The 17,018-nt window shown below is 52.0% G+C and overlaps 1 protein-coding gene across 1 annotated transcript in view; it reads right to left on the bottom strand.

Annotated features, from left to right (window-relative positions):
• Window positions 1–1,667, bottom strand: part of LOC137676309 (neuronal acetylcholine receptor subunit alpha-7-like) — a 61,785-nt gene extending 60,118 nt beyond the window's left edge. Inside the window, 1 exon segment of the mRNA XM_068423016.1 lies at window positions 1,589–1,667. Within this exon segment, the coding sequence (XP_068279117.1) occupies window positions 1,589–1,667 (79 nt within the window).
• Window positions 1,668–17,018: the final 15,351 nt, after the last annotated feature.

Below are 17,018 nucleotides of genomic sequence, written 5' to 3'. Positions count from 1 at the left end.
CTAGGGCTTTTCTTTTTAAAGAAAAGAAAAAAAAAAACTCTCCACAAAGCAGAGGTCAAATAAAGACCATTTTAATCAGAGGTTCATTTCATTCTGCTTTAGCAGTTGTCTGTAAAAGTGAATACTTGTGAACTGCTGGTAGAAGCACCTAACAAAAAAATTCTCTAAATTATTTATAAAAGCAGTTTGTTACTTCATGTGCTGCTCAGAGAAACTAAGCACCCCCCCTAATGAATTAGTGATTACTCAGTATTTAAAAGGCAATATTTACACATTACACAACTGCTCAAAATGGGACTGCACACAAAGTGAGTCACATTATAACTAGCTGCCATCACCTACCTGATAGTTCAGCTCCTGAAGTAGCACAGAAATGTCTTACAAAGACAGCAAGGTTCTTAATTTAGCAAAGCGAGGAAACATTTTTCTATAATACCATTGTTATATTAGGCAACTGAAATGTGGAGCTGCAATAATGACATGCATGGATGTTTTGCAGATTCACATAAACTAATGAGGAATTATCTGCATGGCATGAATAGTCCAGTGCAACATCACATATATGTAAGTTTCCCGTACTCCTGGGCTTCTGAAATATGCGGACCGCTTTTTCTGCTTTAAAAGACAATCCTTTCTCTATGCATAAATCGTGGGTAACATGACATGGTCCCTCACGCATGGAATAATCAGTTTTAGAATTTATAGTTGCTGCAGGCGTCCGTGTTTCATATAACAAGCTGTTAGGAAGCAATAAAAGCACATTTTGTGTAGAATCCTGAATATCTTTCAACACTGTGGCTATTTCAGCCTCCCTCCTCATTTAAAAATTCTTTACTGTTAGCCTTGCAATCCTCCATGTTTTGGAAGAATCACACAGTTCCTACTTTTGTTTGTAACATACTGAAACTTCAAAAGATAGCTTGGTCACAGGTGACACTTTAGACTACAGAAGCCCATTATTATTTTTATTAGATGTTTCCAACTTATATCCATCACTGCCTGGAAGGACTCCTATTAAACATCCTAAAAGAAGATAAAAACAAACCAGAAATAGTAAATTTATGTATTTATGCAGCTATAAATCTTCCCAAATGATATATTTGGGAAGTAAAGAGTTAAGAATTTTCTTCTGGTCATTTTTCTTTGTAGAAAAACATAATTTCACCCTCACACCTACAGCATTCTCACAGCCATCCTGTCCAGCCTGGAGTTAACAATTTCTCATTCCCAAAAAACCATGGAGAGGTTAATTTTTTAAAGGAGAGCAAGAACATATTCCTTTTGGAACACAATAATTTCAGTTCATTTCTGAAAGTGAAAATGACACACTTTTCTATTAAAAAACCTCCACACCCTTTCCTTTCTTGAAAGAAGGTGCCCAGCACTGTAAGATCCACAAACTTGTTCAAACTGATTACAAAACTCAGTGGGACCAGCACTGAACTCTAAGAAAGCTTAAACTACAAACAGATAGAAGTCCTTCTGAAAATAGAGTTGGGGTAGAATGTGACTGGAGTTTAGAAAAAGTAAAAGAAAAACAACAACAACAAAAAAACAACAAAAAATGGACAACCACAGATGAGCTTACCTTTAAAGAAAGACAGGAACAAGGATGCCCAGAGACATAGTCCAGAATAAACAAATCCCAAGCACTTTCCTGTGAGCATTGTCAAAATAGGCTGGCTATCCTTCCTGAGCAGAGGGTGAAAGAGGATGACGTCCTGGAGACAGCCTGCAATGACTGATGGATTTGGCAATTACCATCATTGATAAGGCATCAAACTAGCTTCCCACTAGGAGAGAGAAGTGCATTTGCTCGTGTGCTTCTCCAGTCCCCAGGAGCCAAATCAGCTCAGTGCTGGGTCAGTAAATCCAAACACAAAGGGGCTGGTTACTTTGCTTGGGACTCACATTCCCAGGCACTCAGAGTCTTTTTTTGGTCAGAAGCAAACGCTAGTGATCCCTACACACAGTTGCGTGTGTACGACAAGGAGGGGGAGCGTGCTGCCTGGGAGATGCTTTCCACATCTCCACAGATTGTACCTAACTCGAGCAGAGCTTCCAGTGCTTGTACTTGAGTGCCTCTAGAGCTGTTTCCCAGCAAAATGAGTTTGTGTCCCTCTCTGCTCTCTCTCAGCTGCCAGTGCAACTTGCAGCGAGCACATGTGGTATGGTCCCTCTGCCATGTACATGCCCTTTCTCCCAACAGAGGTGGCTGGGAAGATTCAACAGTGCAGAAGCTGGAGAGGGTGAAACTAGCCAGCGTCCTAGCCTTTTTGAGGCACCTCTTCCTGTGATCACTTCCACCAGAGGCAGGGAACTGCCCTGCATGTCCTCTTTCCCAGCTGCCCAGTGCTGCTGGCTCCCTACTGCGGAATTTTGCACACACCCTGGCTCTCCTGGGACATCTCCTCTACCTCCCCACTCCATTTAATTCACCAGCCAGGCAAAGGCAAGGCAAGGCAAAGGCTTGAATACATTTCATGAAATTCAATATTGGGGCATTTTTATTCTTTTGCCTGTTCTCTTTTCTTTGCAACTTTTCTTTCAACTGAAAACAGGTGCAGGACTTTTCACTTCCCCTGGTTCAACTTTTTGGGGCTAATGCCTTGGCAGGCTGCAACCCTAGTTGACACAGAGAGCAGCAACAAGACGTGACTCTGCACAGGAATGATTTGGGCACTGCCATAGCAAGGTTGCACCCAGCAAGCGGCTAGGAGAGCAGAGCCTCATGACGTGGGGGAGAGGGTGCAGGGAGGAGGAGGCCAGGCCTGGGGTGATGAGCGATGGGGCACAGGCTGGCTCTGGAGACCCCTGACTGGAAACATCTGCTCTGGGACCAGTTGCAGAGAAACAGATCTGGAGCTGGGTGGCACTTGCTTTTGGGGGAACAATAAAGTAGTACCTCACACATGTGGAAAGACCTGTCAGCATCAACATCCCAGCCCTCCTGGCCAGGGGTTGCATTGCCACACACCCTCTCCCACCAGGCTGACCCCAGCGGCCGTAGGGCCCAGCAGACACGTGAGGAACCGCTGGCCGTAGCACCAGGGGAAGGGGGGGAAAAGCAGCGCAGGTGGGGCCAGCAACACCACTGAGTGTAATACTCAGTAATACTGAGACTTTTTCTGCAGTTTTCATGATTTAATTTTCTTTTATTATATGGTAATTAGATCTGGGGGCCAGGACCACAAGGGGTTGGTGTGTGCCCCAGCTGTGACCCCGCCCTGGTTTGGCCAGCCCCTGAGGCACCCTCCCAGTGTCACTGATGATAGGGTGGCTTCCTGGGGGGCTGGGAAGGGTCCTCGGAGCTGCTGGCCCTCCTCTTCAGGGCTCGCCGGAGAATTAAGATTAGAGAAAGAGGAAACCACAGCTTTTCACTATATGATGCTGCTTAGAGCCAGGACTGCAATGGTGTACTGGCAACTGTGCATGTACAGGGGTAGTTCCCTGCTCTTTAGAGCAGGCTAAGCCAGTAGCGAGGAGACAGTAAATGTAGTCTCTTCTGGCAGGCAGAGCTCTCTGCTGCTTGGGGTGTGCTCTCTAACACTCGCTTGACATTCAGCGCTGAGCAGGGTGCATGGATAGTGATTTAGGACCAGTTCTGTAAAGGGATTATAGTTGGCATTTGGCACTTAAGAATTGTAGATATTAACATACTGTAAGTTGTATTTGCTCTGGGCACAGCTTTGTACAGCAGTAAACAGTGGCACTGGCACAAGCTTAGAAACTGACTGCGCTGAGACTCTCTGCAGCTACACCTCAGGAGCAGCTGTCAGTGCCAACCCTGAGCAGAGCCTTCCCAACTCTTGGTGAAGGAGTGACAAGAGAGATGTGTTTGCAGGGAATGACATGCTTCCTTCCCTAGAAAAGGAAGACCTTGGCACAAGAACATGGGTAATGTGTATTTCTAAAAAGAAAGGCAATGTATTAATCAACAGTTTTATCTTATTTTATCCAGTAGGTCAAATACAATATCACTAGTTTGGTAAACCATGCAGAAAGTTGCCATAAAAAAAAAAATAGAAAGTTGAAGGCAATACCCCTTGACCTTAAGATCACTGCTGATCATCTCATGTTCCATTGTAAAGCAAGTCCAAAAAGTCACACCACTAAAAGTGGGAGGCATTAATCGCTTCCTGCTGGTTCAGCCCCAGGTTTTTTAGCCACTGTAGGTTTGGGTTCTACTTCCTTTGCATATTTTTGATGTAAACATAGTGATGATTATTGTTGGTTGTAAGCCACCTTATGATCAGAAACTTCAGACACTTGCTTCCCCTTCTCCACTGAGATGTTCAGAGACATCCCGTCACTTCCCTTGCCCGTGGGCTTTTACTCTGCAAGACATCATAACGTGGCTCCCTTCTCAGTTCTAAGCAGTTATAACAGTCTGGATAATCTGTAAATTGCGAGGTGGAAGACAAATAAATAGGCCAAATGAAGGGCTTACAGAGCGGCTGAAAGGCTATTGTTGTCCACACGAACATTTCCAAGAGTCAGAACTAGGAAGTTGTACCTTGCCTGATTCCTGCTGTTTAATTTTCTCCTTTGAAGCTGAGTCACTTGCTTTGACAGCCCGTTTAATTTTAGTCACTACTTCTACGTATATCCAGCACCAGCCAAATTCAAAATGCTGATAAAGTGCAAGAGTCAGGACAGAGAAGGACATTCGCTCTGCCTGCAGGCAAGTGCACCAGATGGGCAGACTTGCTTGTCCGTAAGACTACTTAAAATCAAGTTACGACATGTAGCAGGCTCTCCAGTTCATAGAATCACAGAATCATAGAACGGTTTGGGTTTGAAGGGACCTTTAAAGACCACCTAGTTCCAACTCTTCTGCCATAGGCAGGGACAACTTTCACTAGACCAGGTTGCTCAAAGCCCTGTCCAACCTGACCTTGAACACTTCCAGGAATGGGAGATCCACAGCTTCTCCGGGCAACTTGTTCCAGTGTCTCTCCACCCTCATGATAAGAAATTTCTTCCATCTAATCTAAATCTACCCTCTTTTAGTTTAAAACCATTGCCTCTTACATTTCTGGACTGATAGTTCTCTGAAATGTTTCCACCTTTCTTCTTAGGTGGGCACTGAGCTACTACAGCCTGAACACTACAGAGTTTTGTATGTTTTATCTCCTCGTTCTTCTCATTCCCCCAGTGTAACACCCTATGAACACGCTGTGTACAGCCTTGCAGGAGGCACAGCCACATCCATGGGTCTCTGCACAAGATGGCTCAGCCTGTGGTGCAACATAAGGGACATTGTTCTGCTGAAGAGCAAGGCTCAGGGAGAAGAGTGGAAGTATTAGGTTCTGGAAGGTCTGTGTATGTGACATGCCGATGTATCTGTGCATGCAGATAGCCAGCCCCGACCTACACTAACAAGACAGAAACATGAAAAATGTTGGCAATGAGAAACACCAAAAAGGAGAGTACTAGTTTAAAGAAGCTGCTGACCGATGATGGGTGTTACAAAGACTCAATCCCACTGTCTATGCTATTAATAAATACATTGAACAGTACCAGTCCCAGTGGAGAACCCTGAGGGACTCCACTTGTTACTGATCTCCATGTGGCCATCCAGCCAATTCCTTATCCATATACCAGTCCATCCATCAAACCTGTATCTCTCCAATTTAGAGGCAAGAATGTTGTGGGGGACCTTATCAAAGGTCTTTCAGAAGTCCAGGTAGATGACATCTGTAGCTCTTCCCTTGTCTACTGATGCAGTCACTCCAGCATAGACAGCCACTAGATTAGTCAGGCATGATTTGCCCATAGTGAAGCCATGTTGGCTGTTACGCAATAGTACCATAGCAACAGTAACCATGCACTCTGGACAAAGCTCTTGCGCTGCTGCTTGCAGCCACCCCTTAGAAGGGGAAGAAAAGACCACGTTCAGGAGGTCAGATCCAGAGAGAGATGAAAACCAAATTCATTACCATAGGCCTGAAAATTAGCAAGACTTTTTTTGAACTTTTACACGAAAAAAGCAAATGCAAAATTACATATTCAGACCAACGGCTGTACAGATCATAGTGCATTTTTACCCACATCAATATCTGGAGAAAAGGGATTCCTTTGCAATGTGACATGCTGAGCAATACCAACACTGCTAATGGAGGTGGAAGACGAAACATTTTTGCTACTCCACGAGAGACACCCTGCTCCATGAATCCAGCCAAGACTCCCAACCAATGTGTATTTGACTTCTAGTACAGCTTTGGACAAGGCCAGATCTCTTTCCTCCCAACCTCATCATTCACCTTTAAGTTGCTAAATGCTGTAGCACTTTCCCTCCCATGGAGGCTGGGGGATGTTTCCTGTTGGTGGCATGCATCCATGACTTATTTGAACACTTAAATTATTTTGCCAGAGAAATGAGTTATCAAAAAGCTCTCCTTTCAGCTACTCCCAGATAACTGATTTCGCCCATTTTGATCTGGGCTTCCTCATCTGTTCCTTTTTCAGTAACTCCACATCCCTGGAGTGGGATGTGATGCACGTTTCGGGGACAACCATTGTGAAATGTGAAGGCTTACTTGTGCATGAAGATGTCAGACCTCAGAGTGCTTACAGCTTGGGGATGTTAGAAACAGGCCCATATGTGGCCACAAACCCAAATCTTCAAGGGCTTCCTTTACCAAGAGTAGCACTATATAGTGACATGGCAAGGTGTCCTGTAAGACAAGCCAAAGTGGGTGCAAACAACAGTTACAGGCCAGGGCACATGTTCTCTTTGGGGTAACTACAGCCTGCACCATGAAATGATGCTAACTGAACTGCTGTCCCTCCCTCAGCTAGCTAATTCTGATTCCTCCACTGTCGCAGGGGAACAGTGCTCAATTCACATGGCTTAAAATCGTTCAAAATCAAAGCAAAATTACTAGTTTCTTAATTACACGCAATTAGATGCCAATCACCTTGTACTTCCAGTCTCCTAAGAGGCCTTGGGCTGCAACCAAGGAGGGCAGTTGGGCAGGCCCTACCTTAATTCGGGTCTCAGAGTTCTCCCAGAGTGGATCAGTGCTCAAGGCAGAGCAGAAAAGGCAAAGGCAGCTGCAATTGCTCCCTGAGGTAGGAAGAGAACAGCCTCGACACCATCCTGACCCAGGGTTAGGTAACCCCAAGCCACAATGAGAGAGAAAAACACAGCCCTGGAGTATTACTTCCCTTCCAGGATTAGGGCCACAACATGTGACAACTTCACTCTGTGCTCCAGGCACATCTGCCTTTGCTCCTGAAGATGAGAGTCTTGAGATATTGCCTGCTCGTTGGGGACGGAAAGGTCCTCTGTGTGTTAGAGGAGCTGCAAATACAGGCTCCCGGTCTTGGGGCAGGTATGCAGGTGATGAGCCCTGGGGACTGCCAGGAGAGGTGTGCAGCAGAGACAGGCAGCTCAGTGAGAGCAGGGAGGGTGCAAAGGGCTGCTGGGGACAGACAGAGCCAGCCCTAAGCCTCTGCCCACACAGGGGGCATTTCTTCCTGTCCCCTGCCCCACAGCAATTGGCCTTTTCTCTGGGGGCAAGGGTGGGGCTGGATGGTGGCGCTGGAGCAAGCCCCCCCAGCACCAGGATGCTGAGTTGCAGCTGCCCCCTCAGTTGACATGGGAGGCAGCTCAGCACAGCCCAAACAGCACCATGCCTTGTCTTGCCTTTGGCTGTGTAAGGCCAGGGCTCCCCTTGCTTTGGTGAGACACACAGGGGCCTGCTGGCCCCTGAGAGCCTGGGACTCTGCAGGAGCTTTCATTTCAGACCTGGAGGGCTCATCAGGACGCAGCAACCCTCGCAGCAGCTCTGAGAGCACTGGTCAGCCTCAGGCCTGGGACCCTGCTGCCGAGCCCAGGCTAGGGCACGGAGGTCATTTTGTAGCTGGAGCCAGAGCCTTGATGCATGCTTGAGGCAGGACAGACTTCTTGTGCACCACAGCCATGCATTTGGTGCTTGCAAACATGAGAGGTTTTATTTGAAATTAAATCACCTTCCCCTCCTGTTTGCCACCTCTCACCCCCAAACAGGTATTTGCTATGCTGTGGTTACTCAGCAACCGTCCTTCCTACCCCCTGCACTCTGCTGTTGCAAGGTGTTCCTCCTGTTGTTGTGGCCAACGGTCACTACACTTCACCTGGAAGAGTTTGTGCTCCTTCATACTGCCCTGTCTGCACACAGCCTTAGCTGCATGAAGGGTCCCCCTTGCTTTTAATAGCTTTCCTTATCTTGTAAACAGGATCCATTGCTAAACCTCCGTTCCCATGCTTTGAGCCTTTCATCCCACAGGTCTTTGCACTATGCCTCCAGCATGGGGCTGTCCACTCCTCACAACACGGCTGGAAATCACTTTTGCTCTCCCAGAGCTGCGAAGCCCCGTTTTGAAACTGGCTCACAGAGGCCCGGGCTGAAGGGGTGGCTGGTGCCACAAGGACGGCAAATACACCTACTCTACGGCTCCCTGCAGGCAGGAGGCGTGGAGCTACACTTTACCACTTCAAGACTGCAAAAGCAGTCAGCCAGGATCCTGAGGCTTTGCAGTCCAGCTGCTTTCTGTGCTACTCAGCCCTTAATCATGTTCCAAAATTAGGCTACAAGTGAATCCTTGGAAATGCCTGGGTTGCTTTGTCCCACAGCTATTTAACCATGCCAGGTGTCAGAAATTAGCATGTCTTACTAGCAAATATACGCCCCGGAGCCTAGAAAATCATACTGAAAAATCACCCTTTCTGACTCTGGTCCTAGAAGGCAGGCGGACAGGTACCTATGGATGCTTTTTGTATCACATGCTTGGGGAGAGGGAAGCTGGGGGCCAGGCCTGGTGCCACAGAGTGGGGCTGTGAGAAGCAAGGGCCAGCTTCAGCACAGGATCCTGGCAGGCCAGGCATGTGGGGGCTGAGGATAAACCACAAACAAGTTTTCTCCTTTCAAAATCATGAGAAGGCATTGGTGCTACAAGGCACAGCATGTCCCTGGCTCACAGGCTGCTGACAAGGAAGGGAACAGCGAGAGCAAGCTCACCGTGCAAGTCTGTGTTGCTCCTCCTCTCTCCTGTTCATCTGAACTGTCCTGCCACTGCAAAAGGCTTTCCAAGAGATGACAAAAACAGGCTTTTCTGGCTGAGATCCTACAGGGAGGATGCATACCTGCCCCTCAGCTCTGGCTAGGTTCATTGGTCGGCCCCCCTTTCCTATAGAAGCAGATGAAATGAATATAGAAACTAAGAGTTTCCACTAAAGAGCTGTGAGGTAAACATTTTCTTTTGCTGCCATTTCCCTCTGTGAAATACTGGGATAGACCACTGCAGACTGGGGCTTGTATAGAAGGTCCATAACAAAGCTCTAGCTACAGGTTTGGGCTGTGCTCCGACCTTGTGAATTTATGCGATGGTGTCGCTTCTCCTGCTGGTCACAGCACTGCACCTCAGCAAACTCAGCACTGGGCATCCCTCCTCTACAGACAAGTGTGCCTGCAGGGGGGCCAGATCTGCTTCTTCCCTTGTGACCACTTCTCCCAAAGCTCGCTGCTGAGTGTTCCCAGTCAGCCCTTTCAGCATTGGCTTGACTTCCAAGCCGAACCCCAGCACCCGAGTCTGGGAGTTAACACAGATAAAGGACGTCAGCCAGACACGCTTAACAGCTGAGCAAGGAGAAAAGCAGATGAAGAAAGCACTTGTACTGAAGGCAGCACTGCAAGGTGTAGCTGCTGGCTTTTGTCAGCTACCACAGGCTCCAGGGAAGAGCAGAGGCCCAAGACCCTCTGCTTTGATTCCCTGGAAAAGACATGGGACTGTCTTGAATCTTCAGGAGAGCCTCTGATTTTCATAAAGCTATTTTTCCGCCGGAGTGGTTTGGGTGTCTTATGAGTGGTTTTGGGAAGTCCGGCAAAGGTGTCAAGTGCTGGCGTGGATGTGCTCAGCAGTGCGTTGGTCATCAGTAATGTCACCAGGGTTTCCCCATGCATGTCAAGCTGCACAGTCTACTTGTTGGGTTTAGCTCCCCTCCAAGGACGGTGGATGGCAGGGCTGTACTGATATCCCTCTGACACAGCAGGGCATGCATCTGCAGGCCAAGCAGCCTGGCTGGCAAAGCTGGGGACACTGGAGGAGGATAGAAAGGCACTGCAGGACGCGAATGCCTGGCTGGCGGAGTAGGGAGCCAGCGGGGGTGATCCCAACGCTGCTGGGTGCTGGGACAGAGGAGGCTGGGGAAGTGTGCGATGGGAGGCCTCAGTGCTGGTGCAAAGGAAGGCAGACGGTGGCAGGAGGGGCTGCATGAACTGGGGTTCTCATGGCGCCCCACTCCTGCATGCAGCAGAGGCCCCAGCAGATGGCCAAGGTGGCAGTGCAGCTGCTGCCTGGCTCTGCATGCTCCAACAGCACATGGAGCAGAGCTGCATGATAAAAGCAAGGAGCAAGGAGCTCTGGCAGTGTCAGGCAGGTGTGCAGTTGCCCCTCATCCCTGGGGGCTGAGGCTCTGACACTTCAGCCCCTGCTCTGTGCTTTCCCCACACAGGAGGAAGAGAAGAGGCGCAGTGCACCATACGAGCTCAGCTGGGAGGTTGATGTCCCTTCCTCAACCCTTGTGCCATGGCTGGGGCAGTGACTGGAGCTCACCCCCGTCTCTGGTTCCTCTTCCCAGAGCCACGACCTAGCCCAGTGGTACCAGAGCAGGCACCAGGAGCTCTGCAGGCTGGAAGAGCTGCTGCCACAGCTACAGATGGAGGTAAGGACCTCCCTTGCCCCCAGGGGTCCTTCTCCCTGTCCCCCAGTGCCTGCAGAGCTGGCTGGGAAAGGAGACCTAAGTGTGAGAGCAATGCTCAAAGGGTTATGTGAGGGGAAATGCCAGGACCTCCTCCCAGGCAGAGGTCTCCTGGGACTGCCAACGCCCTCTTCCCGACTTCCGCCATGCCCTGCTTGATTCACCAGTTCCTCTCTCTCCTGCAGGAGCACTTGCAGACAGTGAAGCAGGAGAGAGCTACTAGGCTGAAAAGGGCTGCACAAGGTACAGGGGTGAAGTAGATGCATCCTGGCAGTGACAGGGAGGGGGCATCAGTGCTGGGGCCGTGCACCCCAGCACCCTCAGCTAGCAGCGTGGCTGGGGAAGGCATCGGTCCCAGGGTCCATCACTTCCATGTGCCTTGTGAGTCACCACCAGGTGTCCCTGAGCCCTGGAGCAGGGGGGCAGCTGGTGAGTGGGCGCAGTGCCAGGGTTGGAGAGAGTCGGGTGTCCCTAGGTCCCAGCCTAGCTACCCGGCACTGTGTGCCCCTTGCTTTGCAGGAGAAATAGTGCTCACCCCAGCTGGAAGAGCAGCTGTGGGGGCAAGAGGCGTGGAGAAGGGCCATGCCAAGGGGACAAGGGAATGGCGAGGTGCACACTAGCACGGAGGCTTTGGAGGAAGGCTGCAGTGGCCACATGGACTTGGATCCTTCTCTCTCCCAAGTGCTCCATCATGAACTAGCCCACCTGCGAGAGGTGGTGGAGCAGCTAGAAAATGCCGAGTGGGGACTGGGAACCCCTTGCCCAACATGGGCAGCCAGGGCAGCTGTGCTGCATGGGCCCTGGAAGTGCATGTGGCAGTGGGAAGCCCCACTGGTGACTGAGGTACTCATCCAACCAAGCCCTGTGGACTGCAGCAAGCAGCAGAGCAGGAGGCCGAGATGCTAGGGTCTGCACCGCTGGGAATGGTAGAAGCGCAGCTGGTAAGGGGGCACTGCCAGCCCCTGGCCAAGCTGTCAGGGGCTCACTGGGGACAGGACAGTGCCCAGCCAAGATGGAAACTGTGCTCCTGTGCAATGCACAGGCAGGGGCCTCATCCTGGGGTCAGCCCTGGCTGTCCCAGTCACATGGTAGGGCCCAAAAAGCAACCCTGCTCTCTGCTGACCTGTGGGAACGTCCAAGATGCAGCACCAATTTCTGTGGACGCCATGCTGACTCCAAGCTCCACCTCTCCCTCCTGGCCTTGGCTGCCAAGGGCAGCTGGAGAGACAGCTTCCCCTGATGCCTGTGTGGGGTGGTGACAAATGAAGGGCGTCCTGTCCCTGGTTTGGAGGGGAAATTGGTGGTGAAGCTCAGGATGCAGCCCTGGAATATGTGCTCCAGAAGACTCCAGGACTTGGGATGTTCTTATCTGTCCTGTTCCCCATCTCTACTTCTTTCCCCATCTCAGTGTCCATCTCCCTCTTTCCCTCTGTCCCTCTTTCCTGCTCTCCACCCCTTTTCTTCTCTGTGTCCCATCCCCTGGTTTTCTCACTCTGCCCCTCTGTTCTGGTCACATCCCAATTTTTTTCCTCTACTCCTCTAGCAGGCCCTCATACATTTTCCTTTACCACATTGTTCGGCTCCTCATTCTTATTTTTCCATCCCCACCCGTCTATCTCTAACCCCATCTCCCTTTCGCTTTCCCCACCCCCTGCTCTATTCCTTGTTTCTGTTTCTCTGTATCCCACTTTTTGTCTCACAACCCCTTTTCCTCTCCCGGTCCCTCCCTTCCACTCTCGGTCCCAGTGCCCTCACTCCACCCGTGTTTCCCACTTCTCTGTCCCTCCCCTGATCCCAATCTCTCCCACTCCGGCCTGCTCCCCGTCGGGCAGTCCTCCCCCGGGTCAGTGTTCCTCCCTCGCCCCATGCGTCCCTCCGGCCCCTCCGCCTTCTCCTCCCCCGGGCTATGCCCGCCGCCCGACCTGCTACTCCCGCCGGGTGGCGGCCGCTGCCGCCTCACGCATGCGCACGGCTACACCGCGCTCAGGGCGCATGCGCAGTGCCCCTCTCGCCCTCGGTCGCAGGACGGCGGGCACAGCCATGCGCATTCCCCCATCTTACCATCAGCGCCGCGGGTAAATCCATGCGCATTAGCCCCCCTGCAGCCCCGACACACTGCGGGTAGAGATAAGCACATGCGCACTGCCCCCTTTTGCACTCAGCACCGCGGCCGCAGACGAGCGCATGCGTAGTCCCTCCTCCCGCAGCCCCGCCGTACTGCAGGCACAGCGCTGCCCATGCGCAGCGCGGAAATCTGCCCTCAGTATCGCCCTTGGCCCCTGCGCCCGGGCGGGCAGCACGGGCGTTCGCTGCCCTGCCCGGGGCTACGCCGCAGCACAGCCGCCAGCCCCTCACGCGTGCCCGCTGCCACTGGGCGTGTTTACTGCTTCCCCGCGCCTTAGTAACAGAAAAATGACGGGCCGCGGCCGCCGCTCTCGCCGCCGCCGCCGCTCACTGGCAGGCAGCACAGCATTTCTGAGGATCGGTGTCAGCCGGGAGTGAGCGCAGCCTCTCCGCGGTGTTCGTGCACCACGACTCTCCTTCCGCGGCCACCCACCTGCCGGGGATGGGCTCGGCAGAAGTGCGCATGTCCGAAGGCGGTGCCTGCGCAGTCTCGGAAGTCGTGACCCGTCGCAGCCGCCCCCTCCCCCCCTCCCCAGCCGGCGCAGGCGCAGTGGTGGGAGCAGGTGGGCCGGGCTGGGGCGCGCGGCTGGTGAGGCGGGCGCCGCCCCTCGGGTGGCTGCGGGTTGTCCTTTGCGTGCGGGGGCCGTCGCCGCCGGGAGCCGGGGGAGCGGCAGAGCCAACCCAGAACATGTGCCACCAGCACTGAGCCAGCCCTTCACTGCATTTACTCTCAATTTAAAAAGACACTCACACCTACCTCAGGGTACTCAGCGGTCCATGAATGCACCCAAACCAGACCGCTTGCCCCCACTAAAACCCGACCTAGCCCCAGGGCCCCAAACTCCCAAAGCTCTGCTTGAGGCCCCCAGAGACTCAGCTTCAGGGTCGTGAATCCCTGCCTGACTAACGCCAAAGAACCCAAAATTACCCCAGGGTCCCAAAACACCCCCAACTGTGCTTCAGCCCACCACAAACCTTCCTCAACAGCTCTTTGCTTCCCTCCACTGCCCCACACCCTGCCTAAATGCCCCTAAACACCCCCATCCCTATGCTGGGTGCCCAAAACACACTAAACCCTGCTCCAGGCTGTCCCCATTTACCCCCACATCATCCCTGAGTATCCCCAGTGTTCTCCAGTCCTGTCACAGTACACTCCCAAAACCTGTTTCAAGGCCCCCAAATACCTCTGAATGCTCGGAGAATGTCATGCAGGTGTCGAATACCTGCAAACCCTATCAAAGTACCCCCAAAGTTCCCCAAACCTGCCTCACAGCCCCAAGAAATCCCTTGTTTCTGAGCCCCTGAATGTCCTCCTCTAAAGAAAGAACGTAATTTCCCACCAACCTTTCTTCTAGGCCATGAAACATCCACAGATAGTTCCCAGGAGGCACCAAACAACCCCAAACATGTCCCAGGGCCCCCAAAGTCCCCAAACCTTGCCTCCAGTCCCCAAAGACTTCCCCCAAACACCCTGCAACCTTGCTCTTGGGCCAGCAAAACATCTCAATCAAATCCAAGTGCCCTCAAAGACCCACCTAAAGTGGCCCAAGTGGCCCCAAACACCTTAAACCCTGCTTCCAAGCTTATCAGACCACTCCCAAGCCATGCCAAATGGTCCAAACACTGTCCCAAAGGTCCCACCAAACCCCAAATATCCCCAAATGTGCCATAGTTCTTGCAGGCTCCAAGAGACCCTGTACCCTACCCAATTTTCTTCAAAGAACCTAGAGTTTGCCCCAGGCTCCCAAGCAAATCTTGCCATACTTCAAGACACTCAGAAACCTCCCCAAAACCCTACCACACGACCCCAAGTGCCACCACAAAATCTCCTAGCAATGATGAAAGCCTCACACCCTCCCTAGTGACCCTAAAGGCTCCAAACCTGCCTCATGCTCCAAAACCCCCAACGTGTGCCCCAGGAACCCAAAAATACCTTCAGATGACACCCCCCACGCCCCCCCCCCACCCCTAAACCCATGACCAGGGCTACTGAGGACCCTCAAGCCCTGACTAATAGTCCCCAGAGATCTCCAAACCTGTACTAGGACCCATAAACACCCCAAAGCCTGCCCCAGGTCCTCCAGAGATGTTTTCCAACCCCCAAATCCTATTGCAGGTTCCCCCAAAGCCTGCCAAAATGCCTCAAGGACCCTAAAACCTGGCCTAGTGCTGGCAAAAAAAAAAAACAGACCCACTTTCAACAGGCTTCTAAGATGACTCTGAAGCACCTTGAACACTCACCCAGCATTCCCAGTCCCCCAAAACTCTGCCAAGTTCTTCCAAAGAATCCTGCACCCTGCTTCAGGTCACTGTAAGACTTCCCCAAAATCCTATTTGCTCACAGTGAGCAAATATTTCCAGCGTCCCACAGTCCTGCCTAAGGGCTCCAAACCACCACCAAAACCTGCTTCAGCATCCTCAGAGACCTGAAACCCTATCTCAGAGCTGTCATCGGACCATGGACAACCCCCAAGCCCTGACTGCATGCCCCCACAATCCCCAAAAACCTACTTCCAGGCCACAACACAAACCCTGCTTCTAAGCTTCTGTATTCCAAAGACTCCCAGATTCTGCCCCAGAGCCAAAAGCCCCCCACAAACCTGGCCCAAGTGCCCCCAAATATCTCCAGACTGCGCTTCAGGTCCCCTAAAGCTCTCCTGCAACCCAATCCACACCCTGCCCCAGGGCTCCTAAAGGCCCCCACACACCCTGACCAAGTACCCGCAGCCCCTCCCAATCTGGCATCAGGGTCCTGATACACCCTGATAACTTGCTTCAGGACCCTCAAAGTTATCAGTCCCTAGACTCTGCCCAACTGCCACCAACGAGCTCCAAATCCTGCCCCAGAGTTCCCCAAACACTGGCAAATGCTTCCCAACAGACAGCAAACACCCCCAAACCTGCCCCCAAACCCCAGAACACCCAACCTGCTTCAAGGCCCCTAGAGACTTCCCCCAAACCTGTCCAAATCATATGACAGGCCCTGCAAAGATCCCAAATGATGCCCAAGTGCCTCCAGAGGTGCCCAACCCTGCCGTTGGTCACCAAAACCTGTCTCAGGGTCTCCACATCACCCAAAACTCTGCTTCAGGGCCCTCAAACACCTTCCTCTGAACCCACCCATAGCCTGCTCAGCTGCAGTTTCCTGCCCCTCCTGGGCTGCTCGCACCAACCCTGACATGCCATACCTACGTCTCCCTGCAGATGTGCCCCAGGAAGGGCTAGCAGCAATGGACTCTACTGCAGAAGCACCTTGCTGGCTTGCAGGGGCCATGATCATATACTCTCAGGACCAGGTTTGGTCTGCTGCTAGGCTCTTAGTCTGAGGAGTCTCCAGGGGGTCCCCCAGCACTAAGAAATTCTGGTCATATGGCGTTTGGGACTCCGCTTTGCGGAGGCTAGCATACAGTGAGCTGGGGGGTTGGAAGGGAGAGAAAAGCTCCTTCTGGGAGGGCAAGAGCAATGCAGGTGCCTAGAGACAGGAGGGGACTACCCCAGAGACTGCCCCCAGCCCCTCTGGCTGCCCTGGACCTCTTGCCTGTGCCTCCTCCTGAAGTGACCACTGCCACATCCTGCAGCATAGTCTAGGGTGAGCCCTGGTGCCAGGCAGAGCAAAGGCTGCTTTAGGGCCTGACCAGCGCAAGTGCTGCAGAGTCTCCTGGCTGTGACATTCTTTAGGCAGGGCATGGCTTCGGGAACTGCCCCGAGTGGGACACCCAGCATCATCAGTCTTCTTGCCAGGCTTTGCAACCTGGAAAGGCAATGTATTTGAGAGATGGGCATTCCTGCCAAACCCCAAAAGAGCTGGTCACCTTTTTGTTTTGGATTAGCTAATTCTCAGTAATTGGAGGATTTGGCTTTTGCAGATGAGATCTTCAGTCTTCTCTTAGTAGTGTGCAACAGATGGGAGTTGCTGAGTGGCGGCCTGGCAACGCTTTGCACGTACATGGAGGCAGGTTGCAATCAGTGATCAAAAGCTGTGGTTTCTTGCAGAGCCAGGGAAACTTTCCACCACAAGAGCAGAGTTCAATCCCTTGCACTAGAGCAGTCAGTGCAGAGTTCCTGTGGAGGCAGCAAAGGGGCGGTAAGGTAGATGTTCAGTCTTTCATTTAAGAGCACTGCAAAGAGCAGCAGAGTCTGAAGGAGT

This window comes from Nyctibius grandis, chromosome Z (assembly GCF_013368605.1).
Source record: "Nyctibius grandis isolate bNycGra1 chromosome Z, bNycGra1.pri, whole genome shotgun sequence".
Lineage (NCBI taxonomy): Eukaryota > Metazoa > Chordata > Aves > Nyctibiiformes > Nyctibiidae > Nyctibius > Nyctibius grandis.
The sequence above is the reverse complement of the archived record's forward strand: the minus strand, read 5'-3'. Positions and strand labels throughout refer to the sequence as shown.